We start from the raw sequence: 18,668 nt of genomic DNA, 5'->3' as shown, positions 1-18,668 counted from the left end.
AGTATTTGATCCCCTGCTGATTTTGTACGTTTTCCCACTGACAAAGAAATGATCAGTCTATAATTTTAATGGTAGGTTTATTTGAACAGAGAGAGACAGAATAACAACAGAAAAATCCCGAAAAACGCATTTAAAAAAAGTTATAAATTGATTTGCATTTGAATGATTAAAATAAGTATTTGATCCCCTATCAATCAGCAAGATTTCTGGCTCCCAGGTGTCTTTTCTACAGGTAAGGAGCTGAGATTAGGAGCACTCTCTTAAAGGGAGTCTCGGCTTGTTACCTGTATAAAAGACATCTGTCCACAGAAGCAATCAATCAATCAATCAGATTCCCAACTCTCCACCATGGCCGAGACCAAAGAGCTGTCCAAGGATGTCAGGGACAAGATTGTAGACCTACACAAGGCTGGAATGGGCTACAAGACCATCGCCAAGCAGCTTCAGCCCAGAACTACACGGGAGGATCTTCTCAATGATCTCAAGGCAGCTGGGACCATAGTCACCAAGAAAACAATTGGTAACACACTACGCCGTGAAGGACTGAAATCCTGCAGCGCCCGCAAGCTCCCCCTACTCAAGAAAGCAGATGTACAGACCCGTGATTCAGAGGAGAACTGGGTGAAAGTGTTGTGGTCAGATGAGACCAAAATCCAGCTCTTTGGCATCAACTAGGGGAAGTCGTGGCCTAATGGTTAGAGAGTCGGACTCGTAATCCAAAGGTTGTGGGTTCGAGTCTCGGGCCGGCAGGGATTGTAGGTGGGGGGAGTGAATGTCCAGCGCTCTCTCCACCCTCAATACCACGACTGAGGTGCCCTTGAGCAAGACACCGAACCCCCAATATATATATATATAAATAAATACGCTTACTGTATGACAACTTTTTGACTCATTTGGGTCTGTTTTTATTTCTCCTGAAGAACTGAGGTTTTGACAGAGCCTGGTTAAACCACCAGCACACATACCCATCATTTCTAACAATTTAACCCAAATCAAATTGAAAAGACACCGATGAAGTTTGAGAATAAAGAGCGCATGATTTTCCTGTGGCAGGTGCAGCAGCGTCTCTCTGGAGGGTTATTGTTTGAGGCGCTGCTGTGTTTCTGTGAGCTCGAGTGAGCGACGGACGAGCGTCTCACAGGAAACGTGTCTTATCAAAACACATCCCCTTTACTCTGGAGCGGGCAAACGCCGCATTTCTGGTAAACACACGCATATCTGTGCAGCGCTGCGTAAATACACACCTTCGTGAGACGCTTTGACACAGACGTGTTTTTATCTTCGTGACAATAGGGAGGAAACAATGGTCAACACACACACACACACACACTTCATCTTCTATATATTTCACCATAGACAGTCAAAGAAAAAGAAAAGCTGAGTTATAGCTCAAGAAACATGATGATTAGAGGAATGGTTCACCCAAAAATGAACATTACATGAAAATGTGCTCACCCTCAGGACATTTGAGAGTTATTATATTAGGTTTTTTCATCAGTGTCTCAGCAATAGATGCTCTGCAGTGAATGGGTGCCGTCAGAATGAGAGTCCAAACAGCTGATAAAAACAATCACAATAATCCACACCACTCCAGTCCATCAGTTAACATCTGGAGAAGACAAAAGCTCAAACAAATCTATTAAAACATTTTTAACTAAAATATAAGTCCATAATTATCATCAAAATCCAGCCACATATTTGTTTAGAGCTGTTTTAGCTGCAGATTTCTCTCCTGATTCAGACCAGACCACTTTTGCTCTGGAGGAAGCGTTATTATGGATTATGGACTCGTATTTTAGTTAAAAACGTCTTAATGCTGGATGTGTTTCATCTTTTGTCTTCTCCAGATGTTAACTGATGGACTGGATTGGTGTGGATTATTGTGATGTTTTTATCAGCTGTTTGGACTCTCATTCTGACGGCACCCATTCACTGCAGAGCATCCATTGCTGAGACACTGATGCAGAGACACATTTCTACAAACCTGATGAAGAAACAAACTCACCTACATCTTGGAAGGACAAAACCTCAGCTTCATAAAAAATAATCTAAAAAATATGTGCACTTAATTGATTTCTGCACTCAAATAGACCACAACGCTCAAAAAGACCACAACGCCCCTCCCTAATGTACGCAAACGACTCAAATGAGCAGAAGCAGCACTGATGAATCTCTGATTCCTGTACAGCAGTCAGCTCCCGTCTGACTCTCGGGCCCCCGAGGGCCTCGGCGAGCAGTAATTTATCTGTCAGCAGAGCAGCTCCTATCGCAGCCTCTGAAGGCTCTTCATCTGAACCCGACGGATCTGCATCAACCGTCTAAACTGCGAGAGAGATGAATTTATTGCCTGTTTATTTCAATTTTTTTAAATGTATATAAATTATTTTAAAATTAAATACAATTATTATTTTTAAATGTATTATATATTTTAAAATGACATTTCTATTATGTGTGTGTTTATTTATTTTTTATATATAAAAGTATTTTTTTATTTTTTTATTTATTGTAATTTTTAAATTGCATACAATTTTTATTTTTTGAGAATTACTTTTTTTTAAATGTCTCTTTTAATTTTATACAATTATTATATTTTGAAAATGTATTATATATTAATATTGTAAAATTATATATGTATTATATACTAATTTTATTATTTATTATTTTATTATTATAGTTTTTTATCATATGCAATTATTATTTTTATTTATTTTATATGTGTCTAATTTATTTTAAATTATATAAAAATATTATTTTTGAATTATTTGAAAATGTTATTTTAAATTATATATTTTTATATTTGTATTATTTAAAATTATAAAATTATTTTATTTAAAATTATATACATTTTATAAGGTTATTATATACCATATTTATTTTTGACAATTTATTGTATTTTTGGAAATGTATTCATTTTCAAAATATACAGAATTTTTTATTTATTATATATACTGTCTATATATATATATATATATATATATATATATATGTATAGTTGATAAAACTGAGTATATAACCCAGTATTTGTGTTTTTCTTTGCAGCATGTTTATACCAATCTTCACTGGAATCAATTGTGAATGTGTTTTGAATGTTAAAAATCATCATCTTAAGAGGTTTCATTGCTTTAGACCGCGAGGCGGCTCACTAGGGTTGGGAACGGAACCGTTTTGTACCTTATTCAACACATAAAGAGGCTTTACAGCCTAAAAACAACATAATTAGCAACATGAAATCCTAAAATAACCAGGAGCGTCTACAGCTGCGCCAACTGAGGCTGAACTCCAGCTGAAGTTACGCAATGACGACGAGAAATAAATCAAGGTTGAAGAGAGACAACACGATAAAGAGAAAGACAGAATAAATGAGTAAGAGAAGCCAAGAGAAGAGAGCAGACGCCAGCAGCCCGTGGTGTTTTACCTGCTCTGATACTGAAGATGAAGTTACACAATCGATCACGAGCGTCTCCTGATCAACATCAACCCTGGAAACACAGCTCACCGCTTCACAAGGCACCACCACATCTATGTGAATCCGCTACAGTGATTTCCAAATCACATAGTAAACTGTGCTATTTTAGTATCGTTCAGATATTCATATTTTGAATTAGGATTTAGTTTATGTTCCGTTTTCATTTTAATTTGAGATAAATTTAAGTTTTAGTAATATTGGTGTGTTTTCGTCATTAAAAAAAAAAAAAAAGTATTTAGTTTTTTTAATATGTCTATATAGGTTTTATTAATTTTATTTTTTTAAATAAATTTGCTTTGGCAACTTGCTGAAATGAAAGTTCATATTTTTTTAATATATTTTTAGTTAACTATAATATTGAGATACTACTATATTTGTAATAATATTTTCAATTAGATTTTATTTTTATATATTTTCCATTTTAATTTTAGTTAAATTTAAGGTTTAGTAATATATAGGTTTTTTTTGTTGTTTTTTTATATGTCTATCTGTTTTTTCTTTTTATTTCCATCTTTACTTTTTATATAAATTTGCTTTGGCAACTAGCTGAAATAATTTTTTTGGTTTATGTTTTTATTTTTTATGTATTTATATACATACATGTTTTGAAGTTTTAGTAATTTTGCTGTGTTTTATTAGTTTTTGTTTTATTTAAATATGTCAATATAGTTTTAATTAGTGTTTATTTCCATTTTAGCTTTAGTTATTTTAATACATCAAGTTCAACTGAATGAAAATGAGAAGGTTGTCTTGGCAACTAGCTGAAATAAGTTAAACGTTTTTTATATTTCATTTCAGTTAACATTTATCTTATTTCAAGTTTTTTTAATGGTTTTAGTTTTAGCTGAGTATAATATTGTGATACTATTATATTTTTAATACAATTTGTTTTTTTGTTTTTTTTTATGATGTTTTAGTAATTTTGTTTGTACGTTTCATTACTTTTTTTAAGTGTCTTTATAGGTTTTATTCATTTTTAGTTTTAGGTGTTTTAGTACATCGAGTTAAACTAAATGAAAATGTGAAAGTTTGCCTAAAAAGTTAACTTTTTTGATGTTTTATTTCAGTTAATGTTTATTTTACTTCAAGTAACAGATTTTTTTGGCTCTGAGATTCTCCAAATAAATAAAGCATTGTCACATGATGCAATTTAATCTACATACAGTCACCCTAAAACCTGCTGACTGCAGTCTCTCTTCTCAATGTGTCTTAAATGGTGCAGGATTGTTTCTTTGGTTCAGGTTTGACGTCTCAATGCGTTTGAATCAGTGGATGATCAGTGTTGGGAATCACATGAAGCATCAACAGCATCCACCAACCACAAACAAACACAACACTGTCTTCATCCTCAACACTGCATCTAATGTGATTTCAAACTATAAACTAACCAGCACCAAATATAACCTAGAACTCATTTCCCACAATGCAACCGATCCATACGAAGTTCAATGCACAAGCAAGCAAGCAAAGCCAAAATCTCCAGTAGGGCACAGAATAAGATGCATCTCACAGACATGTTAATGGAGATGCGGGGCAGAAATACTGTCGTATTATCACTGCTGGCAGCAGACGGACTGCGCTATCAGCTGTGTCTGTGTGTGTGTGTGTGTAGCGGCTTCTCAAGCCTCTTATTTGTGTCTCCTGCGGGTGCGTCTCGCTGGAGTCTCCCAAACCACCGCTGCTCCCCGGGGCTCCCGCTCTAGTGTGTTTACCTAGACAGGCCACTTCTGTTCAAGAGTGTGTGTGTGTGTATGTGTATGTGCGTGCGTGTGCATGAACAAGTGAGATGCATGAACAGGAAAGATGCATAAAAAAAAAAAGAAATCACAGAGTGTTTTGACTCATCTTGACTAACCTTCTGAATACTAGCAGCTCATCAACATGAAATCAAAACAGACTAGGTTTAATACATGCTCTTGGTCTGTGCACAAAGAAAAAAGCAATGAAACAATGTTCCTGTTTAACATAATCAACCCTGCTATTTGTGAACCAGCTTCATATAGAGACACTTTCACCATCTATTTGATTCCTCATGGACAAAAACATTAAAATCAAGGGTTATTATCATTAACTAAAACTATTAAAATGTTTTTGGCAATTGAAATAAAGCTAAAATAAAATTAAATAAAAAATAAATAATAGATGAAAAACTTTAAAAAACATTTTTTGAAAAAAATGCCGCCTTTATGCACTAAAATTACTAACTGGTAATAAACTAAAACTAAAAATAAATGAAATGTTGCTATTAATATTGAAAAAAATGACAAAAGCACATAAGAAAATTACTACAAATTTAACTGAAAATATAAAAATAAAATCTAATTTAAAACATCAATAAAAACTATAATAACACTAAAGCAAACCAGGATTATTAGTTAACTGAAACTGAAATATAACTAATTAAAAAATACTTAAATATATTTAAAAAAAAATACAAAAACATATATAAATAAAAGCTAATTCAAATATAATAGTATATAAATAATACTAAACTAACACTGACCCAAACCAGTATTATTAGTAACTAAAAATAATTAGTAACTAAATTAATTATTAATAATTATTTTTGTTATTATTAAATAATAACTAAATTATCTAATTATTTTTAATAATTATTAGTAACTAAAAATAAATCTGAAATAAAACATCATTAAAAATTCTTATATATAAAAAGAAATCTACTAAAAATATAAAAATAAAAGCCAATTGAAAATAATAACAAAAACTATCATAATTTCTAAACACACGCACAAAACACAATTACAATAATGTTTTTTTTTTTGCCAGCATCTGACCAATTATTACTAGCACTTACCTATTCTATTCTATTCTATTCTATTCTATTCTATTCTATTCTATTCTATTCTATTCGTTTTGGTCTAATTTATATAAAAAAATAAAAAAAACAGACTTGTTGCTCTCTCATTGGTCTGATTGCTTCTATTGTTCCCCTCATTTATTAGTTTCTTTGGATAAAAGCGTCTGCTAAATGATTAAATGTAAATGTAAAAATATAATTTAATAAGAATTTTTAATACATTTAAAAAAACTTAATATTTTTATAGCATAAATATAAATATGTTAAATATGATTAAATTATACAACATTTATAAAAGTATTTAGATAAAAAAAAATAGTAAAATATGAGTGAAAATTATAATTGTATCACATACACACACACACACACACACACACACACACACACACACTCTCTCACACACACATACACACACACACACACACACACACTCACACACACACACACACACACACACTCTCTCTCACACACACACACATATACACACACACACACACACACACTCTCTCTCACACACACACACACACAGGCGTGTTATGGAGACACACAGGAGGAAAAGAGCGCAGTAAACAGGAAGTGAGAGCGGGGTTGCTCCGGTGTATTTGGGGGTCAAACAGCTAGACTAGAGTCAGGAAACAGTCCGGCCAAAACAAACACGGCACACGGAAAACACTTTTGTGTAAACGAGCGCTAAAGCAAGACATAATGCGATTATGATCCAGAGCACAAAAACACGCTCAGATCTCCAGACTCACCATCATGTGCTCCTGATAGAACTGATCTCCGATCAGCTGGAGCTTCTGCCCGATGAGGGTCTCCACGCTCTCCGCTGGATCCATCACCCGCAGGTTCTGCCGGAGAACCACGTCTGGAGGCCGAGAGCGGCTGGGAGGCGCTAGCAGCAGCAGTCCTGCGTTACCTTCAGAGAAACCAGCATTACACACATCATTACAGATGATATAAGGCACAAACTCTGGTTAATTCACTAAACTTAAACACCAAACGTCTCGTTTCTGAACCTCCAGTGGCACCAAACAGAACTGCAAACATTCATACATGCTGAGGTGCTCAAACAAGATTAATGTTATGAAAGCGTCACAATTACTGAGACACCAAAAATATTAAAAAAACATGAAACAGCCAAAAAAAAAAATTTAGGTTTTGGCTAAAATGGTTTTGGGGGGCCGATATTGATTCTTAAATTTCAAGATGTATGTGTAATTTGAACGTTTGTCTTATTGTTTGTCTTAAAATGAATTTTAATGGTAAAACACTGTAAAATGGTTCATTCACATACTATATATGGTGCAAAATTGTTCACCACAGATCTAATGGGACATTTCCCATTAAAATACTGTTAAATGTGCAATTTTTGGAAGTAAAAAACAAAACAAAAAACAAGTCATGTTCTAAATTAAAACATATGAGGGGCCGTACAAGCCATAATTAATTCTGGTGCTCTCACACACATACATTTCTACTCTCACACACACTTATATTCTCTTTTCACATACATATATTTCTATTCTCACACACTTACATTCTCCTTTCACATTCATATATTTAACTCTCATATTCATATATTTTACGCACACGTTTATACATTTTGCTCTTATGCAAATGTATTCAAAGTATACATTTAATATTATAAAAATGAAATGTGTGTAAGAAGAAAATGCATGTATGTCTAAAGAAAATCTGTATATATGTATGTGTGAGAGTATGATGGAAAGGAAGGCAGGCCGAGCGCAGCCTCAGTCGTGTTGCCAGAGACACTTACTATAAGCGTCTATGGATTTTTTCCACTATGTGACAATTCAGGAAGTGAATAAAGTGGGAGGTGGCAGAATCAGGTTAGGGTCAGTTAGGGTTAGGGTTTTCGTAGCAATATCTGGCAACACTGCATCTCCGGCATTTAAACTGACACGTGTCTACTACACCGGACGCAAGCGGCCCGGCACGATACAATATAGAACCTATTATAATGATGCTGACTACACGGGATGCGGCACAACATGACAGTAACAGTATTCATGACGTACTGACACAAAGTTCAAATGATTTGCAATAGTCACTTTGTCGCGTCCAGTGCAGACTACTAGACTGTTGCAGCGCGGCGCGTCCCGTGTAGACACCGTGTGACAGAAATCACAAATGGTCCATATACAGCGCAGGAAGGTTATTCCTGGCAGGACACCATTCGGTAACACAAACGTAGTGATCATCATGATATTGCAAAGATGCACCGAAGACAGAGACGAAGAGGAGAGAACAGTCGTGCAAGCAGATAAAATACTGTACCAGAGAACAAATTAATTGTTTGAGATGCTCTAAATGGAAGAAAACCATAAATATTGAATTGGGATGGGGGTTATTATGAATGTATTTCTGTCTTCAGAAAAGTTTTGATGGCATGTTCTTTTCCTCTTACCTCTGTAAAATACATACAGTAATAAATGAGTGTTTATAAGCTGTGTACAGCAGTGGAAACGCTATATTGCTGTTGCTGTTCTATAAGCGCCACCTGCTGTCAGAATCAGAAAGAGCTTTGTCAAGTGTGTTCACACACACACACACACACACACACACACACAAGGAATTTGTCGTGGTGTCAGGAGCTTCAGTACAGAAAGTACAGACATAGTTCAAACATACATATAATTAAGGTAATAAAACACTAATAATAAAATGTAATAATAAAATATTTACTCAGCTTGTCTGATGTTTTGTGCAGTTGCTTCATGTTGCAGATATTTTTGTTTGTTTGCTTAAGGTTAATTTGACCAGTAACAGAGCAAAATAAACAATTAAAGGTGCGACAGGTGATTGTCTTCAGAAACATTTTTTGTTATGCTGGTTGAAAGTCTCTTCACATCCTGATAGCAATCATTAAGTGAAGTGGTCTAAATGTATTTATCTGTATTTATATATTATGTGGAAGGTGTTGGACCAAGAAATGTTTGTCCAATCAAAACTCTCGGTCCGAGCATTTTAATTGGCTTTATTACATGCCTGTCAACATATGTATTTTCATACGTCTGCGCAGACAGGATTCATCATCAGACAGCTAGAATAGCAGGCAAACATCAACAACCCAATCTTCCTTCCTGGTATTTTAGTACTTTTACTAACTGTACTATAAAGTTTTCAGTTTTTTTTTATGGTAATGCTGTTTTTTTAACCCTAAATTGCACTCTTTTGCATTGTTTTTAGTGTTCATCAAATAAATTTGATTAAGTAATTGATTATTAAATAAACTTTGTTTTGTTTTCGGTAAAAATGCACTTTGGTGCATCACTAGCAGTGTTTCACTGTTCAGGAAGAACATCCAGAAACAACATCTGAGCATCACACAGTAGCTTCACACCACAAGTTCATCACCACAGTCTATGCTGATAATCAACTTCCCTCATAACTGCCAACAAGTGAGTGCTTCCCTGATGAAAAGATTAGTCTGTTTAGAACACAAGCTCATATAATGCTATACATCTCCATATCATCACTGCATCTCAAAGAAGCTCAAAGCTGTGTTTTCATTGTATTAAAGTGCTGAAAGTATCTTTCAAGCGCCGAGATGTTCTCTACGATTTGGCACAAGTGCTAAAGAACCAGAGATGTGTAAAAATAAACAGCAGAGAGAGAAAAGGCCCCTGCGGTCTGAAAGCCATGAGTCATGAAGTCATGACGTCGATGTTCACAGAAGTCAAACAGGAAGCTGCAGTGTCTGGGAACATTAACAAAGCGCTTTTTGAAGATTTGCCACATGCAAAAAAATAAAAATAAAAAAAAAAATCACGCATTTTCTGCAAAAAATAAATAGATTGTTTTGCAATCAGACATAAAACTAATCTAATGAGCTCTGAGGTTCATAAGTGACAGTACAGTGTATATGCCATATACTTTTTTGCTTTAAATCAAAGCTCTGAGATTGATCAATTACAATATGTGCCACTTTCATAATTTATATATTATTAAGACTTGTACATTTTTTACAAATATTTTATTAAACTTGAAGTATAGAAATATTAAAACTATAAAATATATTGTTTTTTTAAATAAAAGTTTAATATTGCACTTTCACATTTAATTTTTTTTCAAAGTCAGTGTGATTTCAACTTATATATAATTAAGGCTTTTTTATATTTTATCAAACTTGAAGTACAGAAATATTAAAAGTATAAAAAAATTAATTAAATGTTTAATATCACATTTGATTTTTTTCCCAGAAGTCAGTGTGATTTCAACATAAATCTATCTAATTAAAACGTATTTTAAAATATTTTTTTAAACAAAGTATAGAAATATTACAAGTATAAAATATGCTGTTTTTTAAATAAAAGTTTAATATTGCACTTTTTGCATTAGATTTTTTTTCAGAAGTCAGTGTGATTTCATCTTATATATAATTAACATTTATACATTTAAAAAATATGAATTTTTATAAACTTGAAGCATAGAAAAATTAAAAGTATGAAATGTGTTTTTTCAAATAAAAGTTTAATATTGTTCTTTCGTGGGATTTCAAATTATAATATTCAATTATACGTCATAATTATATATCTTTAAATATTTTTTCAAACTTGAAGTATTAAATTTAGGGTGCTTTCACATCTGTAGTTCGGTTCAGTTGGTCCGGACCAAAGGCAAAAAATTATACATTGTAGCTATTTTTAGCCGTTTTGGTTCCTTTTCACACCACACTGTTTGCTCTGGTCCGAACCAAAATGCAGTCACGTGACAACATCCGCTTCACTTGTTGGCTAGATGTGTCTTTGAACGCATTCCCTAAACTGCTTGTCGATTGGTCAGAAAAAGCGTGCGGGAAAATTCCAACGGTGCTCCCGGAAGTTGACAAAGACAGGAGTAAAATGCAGCAGACAGCACACAGACAGCTTTTTGCAGTTGGGTCTGTTTGAGGTCGGATCGCGTTCTCACCACAAACGAACCGCTCCAGGGTTCGTTTGAAAGCGTGCCGAGACCACCTCTTCAAGGAGGTCTCAGTACGCTTGCTTGGTCCGCTTTAGGTGCACACCCGAGTGCGATTGCTGCTTTCTCACCTGCCCAAACGAACCGCACCAAGAGGGAAAACGAACTCTAGTGCGATTCAACCGAACTAAATGAGGCAGGTGTGAAAGCACACTTAGTGTTGTTGTACTCGAGACCGGCCTTGGTCTTAAGAGCATTTTATGAAGGTCTTGGTCTTGTCTTGATCTCGACCGCATTGGTATTGGTCTCAGTTTAGGTGGTCTTGACTACAACACTAATTAAAGTACTAGAAGCATAAACTATACTGTTTTCATAATAAATAACTATAAATAATTATTGCTTCAAATTAAAGTTTGTAATGTTGTCAGAGCTGTTTTTTTGGTTCAAGTCTCTGAAATGTTTTCACTATGGAGTAAGTGAATGGGAAAACCAAAGAAGCATCACTATTGCGCTCTACAAAGGGAACCTAGATTCTGGATCTTTGTTTACATGTATGCATTTGGCAGATGTTTTTATCCAAATCCACTTAATGTCTTCAAGGTACAATAGTTCAACTCACTGCAAAGCGACTGGTTACACACACAGGTAATGAAGCCGCTGAGGTCAGGCATATACAGGGATGTTGTGGCTCACCGTAGAGAAGGCGTCTGGGCTCCACATGCACTCGGCAGGGCAGCATGCCGTTGGGTGATAGAGGGGGTCTCCCTGCTGTCTCGGTCTGCTTTATCTGAACGTGGGAGGAAGGCCAGCGCTGTAGACCCTTCCTGTGCACATCATCCTCATCCTCATCCATCAGCCAAGCTCCTCACCTGAACAAGAGCAGAGGACGCCGGTCAGACAAAAACAAAACAACAACACAGATTGAATGAACTGTAGTGACTAATCGGTGTGTATATATATATATATATATATATATATATATGTGTGTGTGTGTGTATAATATATATATTATATATCAAATAAATATTTTTATACATAAATATATACAATATATATTTTTTTAATTATTACAATTTTATTTTATTTTGCATGCATGCATACATAAATTATATATAAAGTTATATATATTTTATATATATAAATAAGCATTTTTATGCATAAAATTTAAATTTAATTTGTAATTATTAAAATTGTACAGTAAATATTAAATATAATATATATAATGTAACAAATAAAATGTAAATAATTATAAATGAAAAAAAAAAAATATATATATATATATATATTACATTTTTAATTTGTAATTATTTAAATTTTATATTATATTCATTATATACATTATATATTACAAACACATACACATTAATTTTATTCATTTTAAAAGGTATTTATATGCTATTTATGCATTTAGGTATTTATTAATTTTTCATAAACTTTATTTATTTATGCTGAATGAGAGATTATTTTTTTTGCATTACGGTAATGAGAAGTTTTAGGGGAAAATATGCTTAAATTATCATTTTTTAAAAAGTATAATGAAAAAAATAGGTTAAAAATAGGTTTCATTGTTAATGCACAATATAATTGTCTATTTTTTTCTGTCGACCCAGGTCTTTCTTTGTGAGTTTCACCCAGTTAATAATCTAGTTTTCTTTGTTTGCCCGTGTCAAAACCTGCAAGACATTAAATACAGATTCATGAGTAAAACGGTAATAATTTTGCATTTTGTTGGGATTATGCAGTTCATGGTGATATAAATACTGTTGGACTCTTGTATGTCAACACTCGATGTTCAATGTAAAATCTGGAGTAAACCCCGTCATTAAGAGCATCGGCCAATGCAAAACCCATTTCGGTCAACCACTAAACAGCACACAAAAGATGTGTGAATACTTGCTCTTACACACTCAAACTCACAAGTACTTACACAAATGATATCTCAGAGTAATAACGGGGTGTTTCAGCCCAACCAGCCGCCCGTTTATGGCCCGTTAACAGCAGGATAATTAGACTAAAGATTAGTGTCTCTTGTGGTCACTGGCCGAACTGATTTAGATAAATAGCAGCGATGAAATCACACGCTCGGCTGCGGTTAGACGACTGGTTTGCTATATTTAACCTGGATGAGGTTTGGTGAGGCAAAGACAGAAACCGTCTCGCCTACACTTTCCATGTTCTGCGGTGAAGCTTTGGGGTCGGTGAAAAACGACAGCTCTGAGAGTCAAGAGCTCATAATGTTTGTCCAGTCAGTGTAAAAGCCACATTAGGGTGGGATACTGAAAATACACAAAGCCGCAGATCACTGTATTATTATAAACACTTATGTTTCACCTCACTGGTGCTCAAACTCCATTATGTTCTTCCATACTCTGTTCACTTTAACAACATACAGATGGGCGAATCTCTGTCGAAAAATCAAAACAGCCCCAAAGAACCCCATTTCACCCCAAATCAGAAGAGAAAAAATATATTATCATCATCATTTAAATTATTATTATTATTAGTACCATTAGGATGTTTTGTGTGAGTGAATATAATACATACATTTATACCACCAATTGTCAGTAGCCTATTGTAATCTGAAAAATATTTGTATTAAAAACATAAATTATCTCTATAAATATATATATATATATATATATATATATATATATATATATATATATATAATAATAACAACATTTAATATTTCAAGTTTTTATATCGTCAGTTGCCACCTATTTTTTATTTATATATATATATATATATATATATATATATATATATATATATATATATATATATATATATATATATATTTATTTATTTATTTATTTTTATTTTTTAATCAGACATTCCAACTGAATTTAATTTATGCTAAATTTAAAATTGTATATATATATATATATATATATATATATATATATATATATATATGCATATACATACATACAATTTTTATACATTTGATACATTATACATCATTTATACATCATGCCATTTTTACTGAATTTATTGCCAATTTTCATTTTAAATGACATTACAATAATTAAAACTAAATATTTTGCATTACGGTAATGGCAACTTTGATAACATTTACGGATAACATTAAAAAAATTATAAATGCAAAAAGAAAAGAAAAGAAAAGAAAAGAAAAAAGAAAAAATTGTCCTAAAAAGAGGTTTCATGGTTTATGCAAACATAGTTTCCTATTTATTTCTACCAACCCAGGTCTTTCTTTATGAGCTTCAGCCAGTTAGCAACCTAGTGCAATCTTCTTCAGTCTTCTTTGTTGAACTCTCTTCAAAAAAAAGTTTCCAATAAACCCTTCATGTCACTTATGAGTAACAGTCAGCAGCATTCTCTCAGGCCACACAGTATCTCATCCATCGCAAGTGTGGCGTTCAGAGGTGCGTGTGAACGTCCTGTGTCGCGTGTGTGTGGAAGAGCACAGAAACATGTGTCACACACCGCAAACTATCGCATCTGATTTCCTCAATGGGTGTAAAAATTAAGCTACAAAAAGCAGAGCAACACGCAGCTCCCTCTACCGCTGCAGACACACACAAACACACAAACGACAGTCCATTCATGAGCAAAGCGTGGAATCAGTCCAAAATCACCACTGACCTGCTAACTCAACTCCATCTGACCTCTTCAAAAAAACAACTCCAACAATGTTACCAAAACTAACCCACAGACTCTCAACAACAAACCACAGTTTCACATCTAAAACCACTAAATAAATCTACCATGCATTTCTGGACATGATAAAATGCTGTATGTAACTTAAAAATGCTATTTACTCTTCAATAATGTATTCACCATGGTATAAATATAGCAATTATCCAATGCATGCAAAAATAAATAAATGCATGCATAAATGCATAAATAAATGCATGTATAAAAGTAAGAATAAATGCCTGCATAAATAAATGCATGTATGTATAAGAGCTTAAATAAATGCATGTATAAAAGTAACAATAAATGCATGCATAAAAAAATGCATGCATGCATAAATTAATAAATACATATAATAAATAAATACAAAATACCATAAAAAATAAAGAATTATTATTATTTTTATTTATAGTACTTTTAGTTACTGAGTGTCAGGATTAACCAGGTGGATTTATGCTGCTATTGTTTTGCATGCTGTGTTTTCTCTGTAGTGTACTTAAATGTACTGCATGGTGTATTTAAGACACATTTTCATGAGAGCAATTAAACTTGGCAAGTAAACTTCGACTTCTAGTCGTGTAACAGTGGCAGTGGTGGTGGAGTGATTTGTTAGTCGGTGACGGACGCCTCCCATTGAGCTTCTGTAGCACTACTGACCCAGTGAGGACACACACACACACACGCGCGCGCGCACACACACACTCACGCACGCACACACACACCAGCCTGAAAACAGTCGCAGAGTATCCAGCACAGCTTGGCTATAAACTGTCCTGCTTCAATAACTGCATGACATCTTGATGAAAACAAACTAAAGTCCAATAGAAATGAGAAGTGAGTGACTATAACCAGTGTTTAGACGCTCAGTTATTTATCTTTCCAGCATCATCATCCTCATTTATTGTTCTTGTGTAATTAAAGTTCTCATCTCCATATCTTAATGACTTTACAGTAGTTCAACAACACCATTATGCCAATATAACACTGTTATCTAAATGACATGGATTACCAATAAAACACACTGACAGGCATAATAAAGTATTTATGACACTTGTCTCCAGCACATTAGACTGTCATTATTAATAAAAATCAGATTTGAGATAACTACAGGGCTGTGTCTCAAATCCTAGTGTGTGTCTCCCTAGACAGCAGCAGTTCTGGTCCGCAAAGACTGCGTGTTAAAATAAGAAGTTCCCAAACGTAGTGAGCTGACTGTAGAGCTGCACACGCTGCTGTCTATGTAGGCAGCTCACTAGGATTTGAGACACAGCCAAAGTGCCGGTTTATACAACAACAACAACAGCTTCACTGATTTAATGTACAGCTAAATGAAGCTTTGTTTATATAATATACACTTTATATGATATTCTGAATAAACACGAGTGTCTACACAAATACATGCATTTACTCAGACTAATCAATAACAATAACAAATACCATGGCATTTCCCTCACCGTACCAGCTTTTGACGAACTACATGATGAGTAAACGCGTCTTACCTTTGTCTATTTTCCAACTCAATAGAAATGTTTAAGTAAAAAACAATCGCGCTAAGTGCAGAAATATCAGCGGCTCGCGCCCTCGCTGCGCGTCCCTCAGCGGCTCCACTTCATTCTGTCTGCGTCGAGCGCGCTCTCGTGTAACAGAGGCGAGGCCCCGCCTCCGCGCTGACGTCACACACACACACACACACACACACACACACACACAGTCGCATTTTAATGAAGAGGCTCTAATAACATGATTGTTTTACACACAACATTGCCAAAATATCAATACAAAAGCCATTTTAGATGAAAAAGGAACAAGATGACAATATGATGAATTTGTATTGTCCCTGATTAATAAATCAAATAAATGAATAAATAAATAAATAAATGATAACAAAAATTAAATTAAATTAAATTAAAGAAATAAATTACAAAATACAATTAAATAGTATAAATTAGTCTTTTATCAGTGATCAGGGTAACTGATTTTTTTCTTTTAATATTATTGTTGTTTTTTATTTATTAATTTATTTACTTTTCTTGTTATATATTTATTTATTTAGCTGATACTTAACAAAAAATAAATAAAGTAAATAAAAATAAAATAGAATATATAAACAAGGGATAAATGTACAGTTTGCCAGTCTTCATCATAATTCATGACAGTGATCAGGGTATTATTATTATTTAATTTTTTTCACCTGATTTTTGTTTGTTTATTTATTTATTGCACTGATACGTAACAAAAAATATAAATAAAAATGAAACAAAAATAAAATAAATAGAAGTGCAGAAAATAATGTATTTGAGTGTAAAGGATTTATTATGTGAGATCAATTATACACTTTAGTGCAGGGGTTCTCAAAGTCTACATTCAAAGGTCCAAATCGGAATTTTCATCAGTGTCAAAGGTCCGGAACAATTGGTTATTACAAACAGGGCCATAGCCAGGATTTTTCAAATACCGAGGTCATTTTTTCTAACCCCCCCCCCCCCCCCCACACACACACACACACAAACACCGGTGCGGTGGCTTCAATTTTATGACGTCATGAGCTATCCAGTTCTCTATTATAGATCAGTGGATTCTAATGACAAATGAAACTTAGCGCTTGACAGTGCTGAACAGTCTGCCACTGACACACACAGACTCACCTTCTCTCCTACTCTTTCCCTGCCCTTCTGTTGTTGGCTTTTTAAAACTTAATTTAGTTTGATGCAAGTTCCTCTTCATGTCTGCATTTCGCTCAAGACCACACTACGATCGATGTACTAGCTTACGTGAAAAAACATACGGCTTTCCCGCCTCTCTGAATCTGTAGCCTAGGTAACGTGACGTCAAGTGCCGCTGCCTGCAAAGACAGATAGAGGCGGAGATTTCACCTGAGAGATTAGACGGAGAATGTGAATTTAATTGGGAGAAAATACAGACGACATATATGGATTCGGGCCGGACCGGGTTCTGTGTTTGGCATTGCTCATCACTGCTGGATTGACTAATTTGAAATTTCGGGAAAAAATACCGAGGACATGACCTCGGTGTCCTCAATGGTAGATACGGCACTGATTACAAAACGTGTTTTTAATAAACATACATAACATATAACAAATAAACACTCATTTAAAAAAAAAAGGTTCCCTTTGCATTCAAAATACTTTAATAACAAGTGCAAAAGTGGCAAAACAATTAATTTAAGTGTCAGCAGTAAAAATCGACCTATAATGTTTTTTCTCTGGCCAATGCCGATATTTAGAAATCAGGGCAGCCTATGGCCGATACATGATGCTGATTTTTTGGGCCGATTTTCTCTTTTTTCCCTTTTATATCAAAAGAGAGTTTGCGTAAATGGTTATTGCAGGGCACAAGATAGTAATAGTAGTAGTAGTAGCCTAATTCATAGTAATAATACATGGCTCAAAACTTAAGCACCTTCCCAAAACAGTTCTGAAGCATGCTTTTTTGTTTATGTTTGCTGACAGACACCAGTGTTTCCCGCAGACTAGCAAATGCAAGTTGATTCTCTGCCAGCAGGAGGCGCTGTTGGAGCGTGATATATAGCTGTTTCCCCGGTAACGACTGTAATCAAATAAGCGCTACTTTATCAGCCATTACAGGAAAGACCAAATGAAAATTGACATCAAAGCTTTTCTGAAGAAAACGGACGGTTCTTTTAAAAGATACATTCATATAAAAACACCCGCGCAGCATTTTATTTTTGAAACGCGCAGTGCTCAGTTTATTCTACGAAGTATAAGCCTTTTGGAAAATCTATTTGTAGCGGTCAGTTTTGATATTGTGACAAGCCGC

At 34.1% G+C, this 18,668-nt stretch overlaps 1 protein-coding gene across 1 annotated transcript in view; it reads right to left on the bottom strand.

The window, feature by feature from the left end:
- The window catches only part of LOC306886304 (bcl-2-modifying factor-like), a 27,983-nt gene extending 11,491 nt beyond the window's left edge, over window positions 1-16,492 (bottom strand). Inside the window, exons 1-3 of the mRNA XM_079443310.1 lie at window positions 16,370-16,492; window positions 11,904-12,079; window positions 7,040-7,203 (exon numbers count right to left, since the gene is read on the bottom strand). Of these exons, the coding sequence (XP_079299436.1) occupies window positions 7,040-7,203; window positions 11,904-12,063 (324 nt within the window). The 5' untranslated portion in view covers window positions 12,064-12,079; window positions 16,370-16,492. The remainder of the gene's footprint in view (window positions 1-7,039; window positions 7,204-11,903; window positions 12,080-16,369) is intronic.
- Between the last annotated feature and the right edge of the window lie 2,176 nt (window positions 16,493-18,668).

This window comes from Barbus barbus (assembly GCF_936440315.1).
Source record: "Barbus barbus genome assembly, chromosome: 20".
Classification (NCBI taxonomy): domain Eukaryota; kingdom Metazoa; phylum Chordata; class Actinopteri; order Cypriniformes; family Cyprinidae; genus Barbus; species Barbus barbus.
Note: the sequence above shows the minus strand (reverse complement) of the source record. Positions and strands in the feature narration are given on the sequence as shown.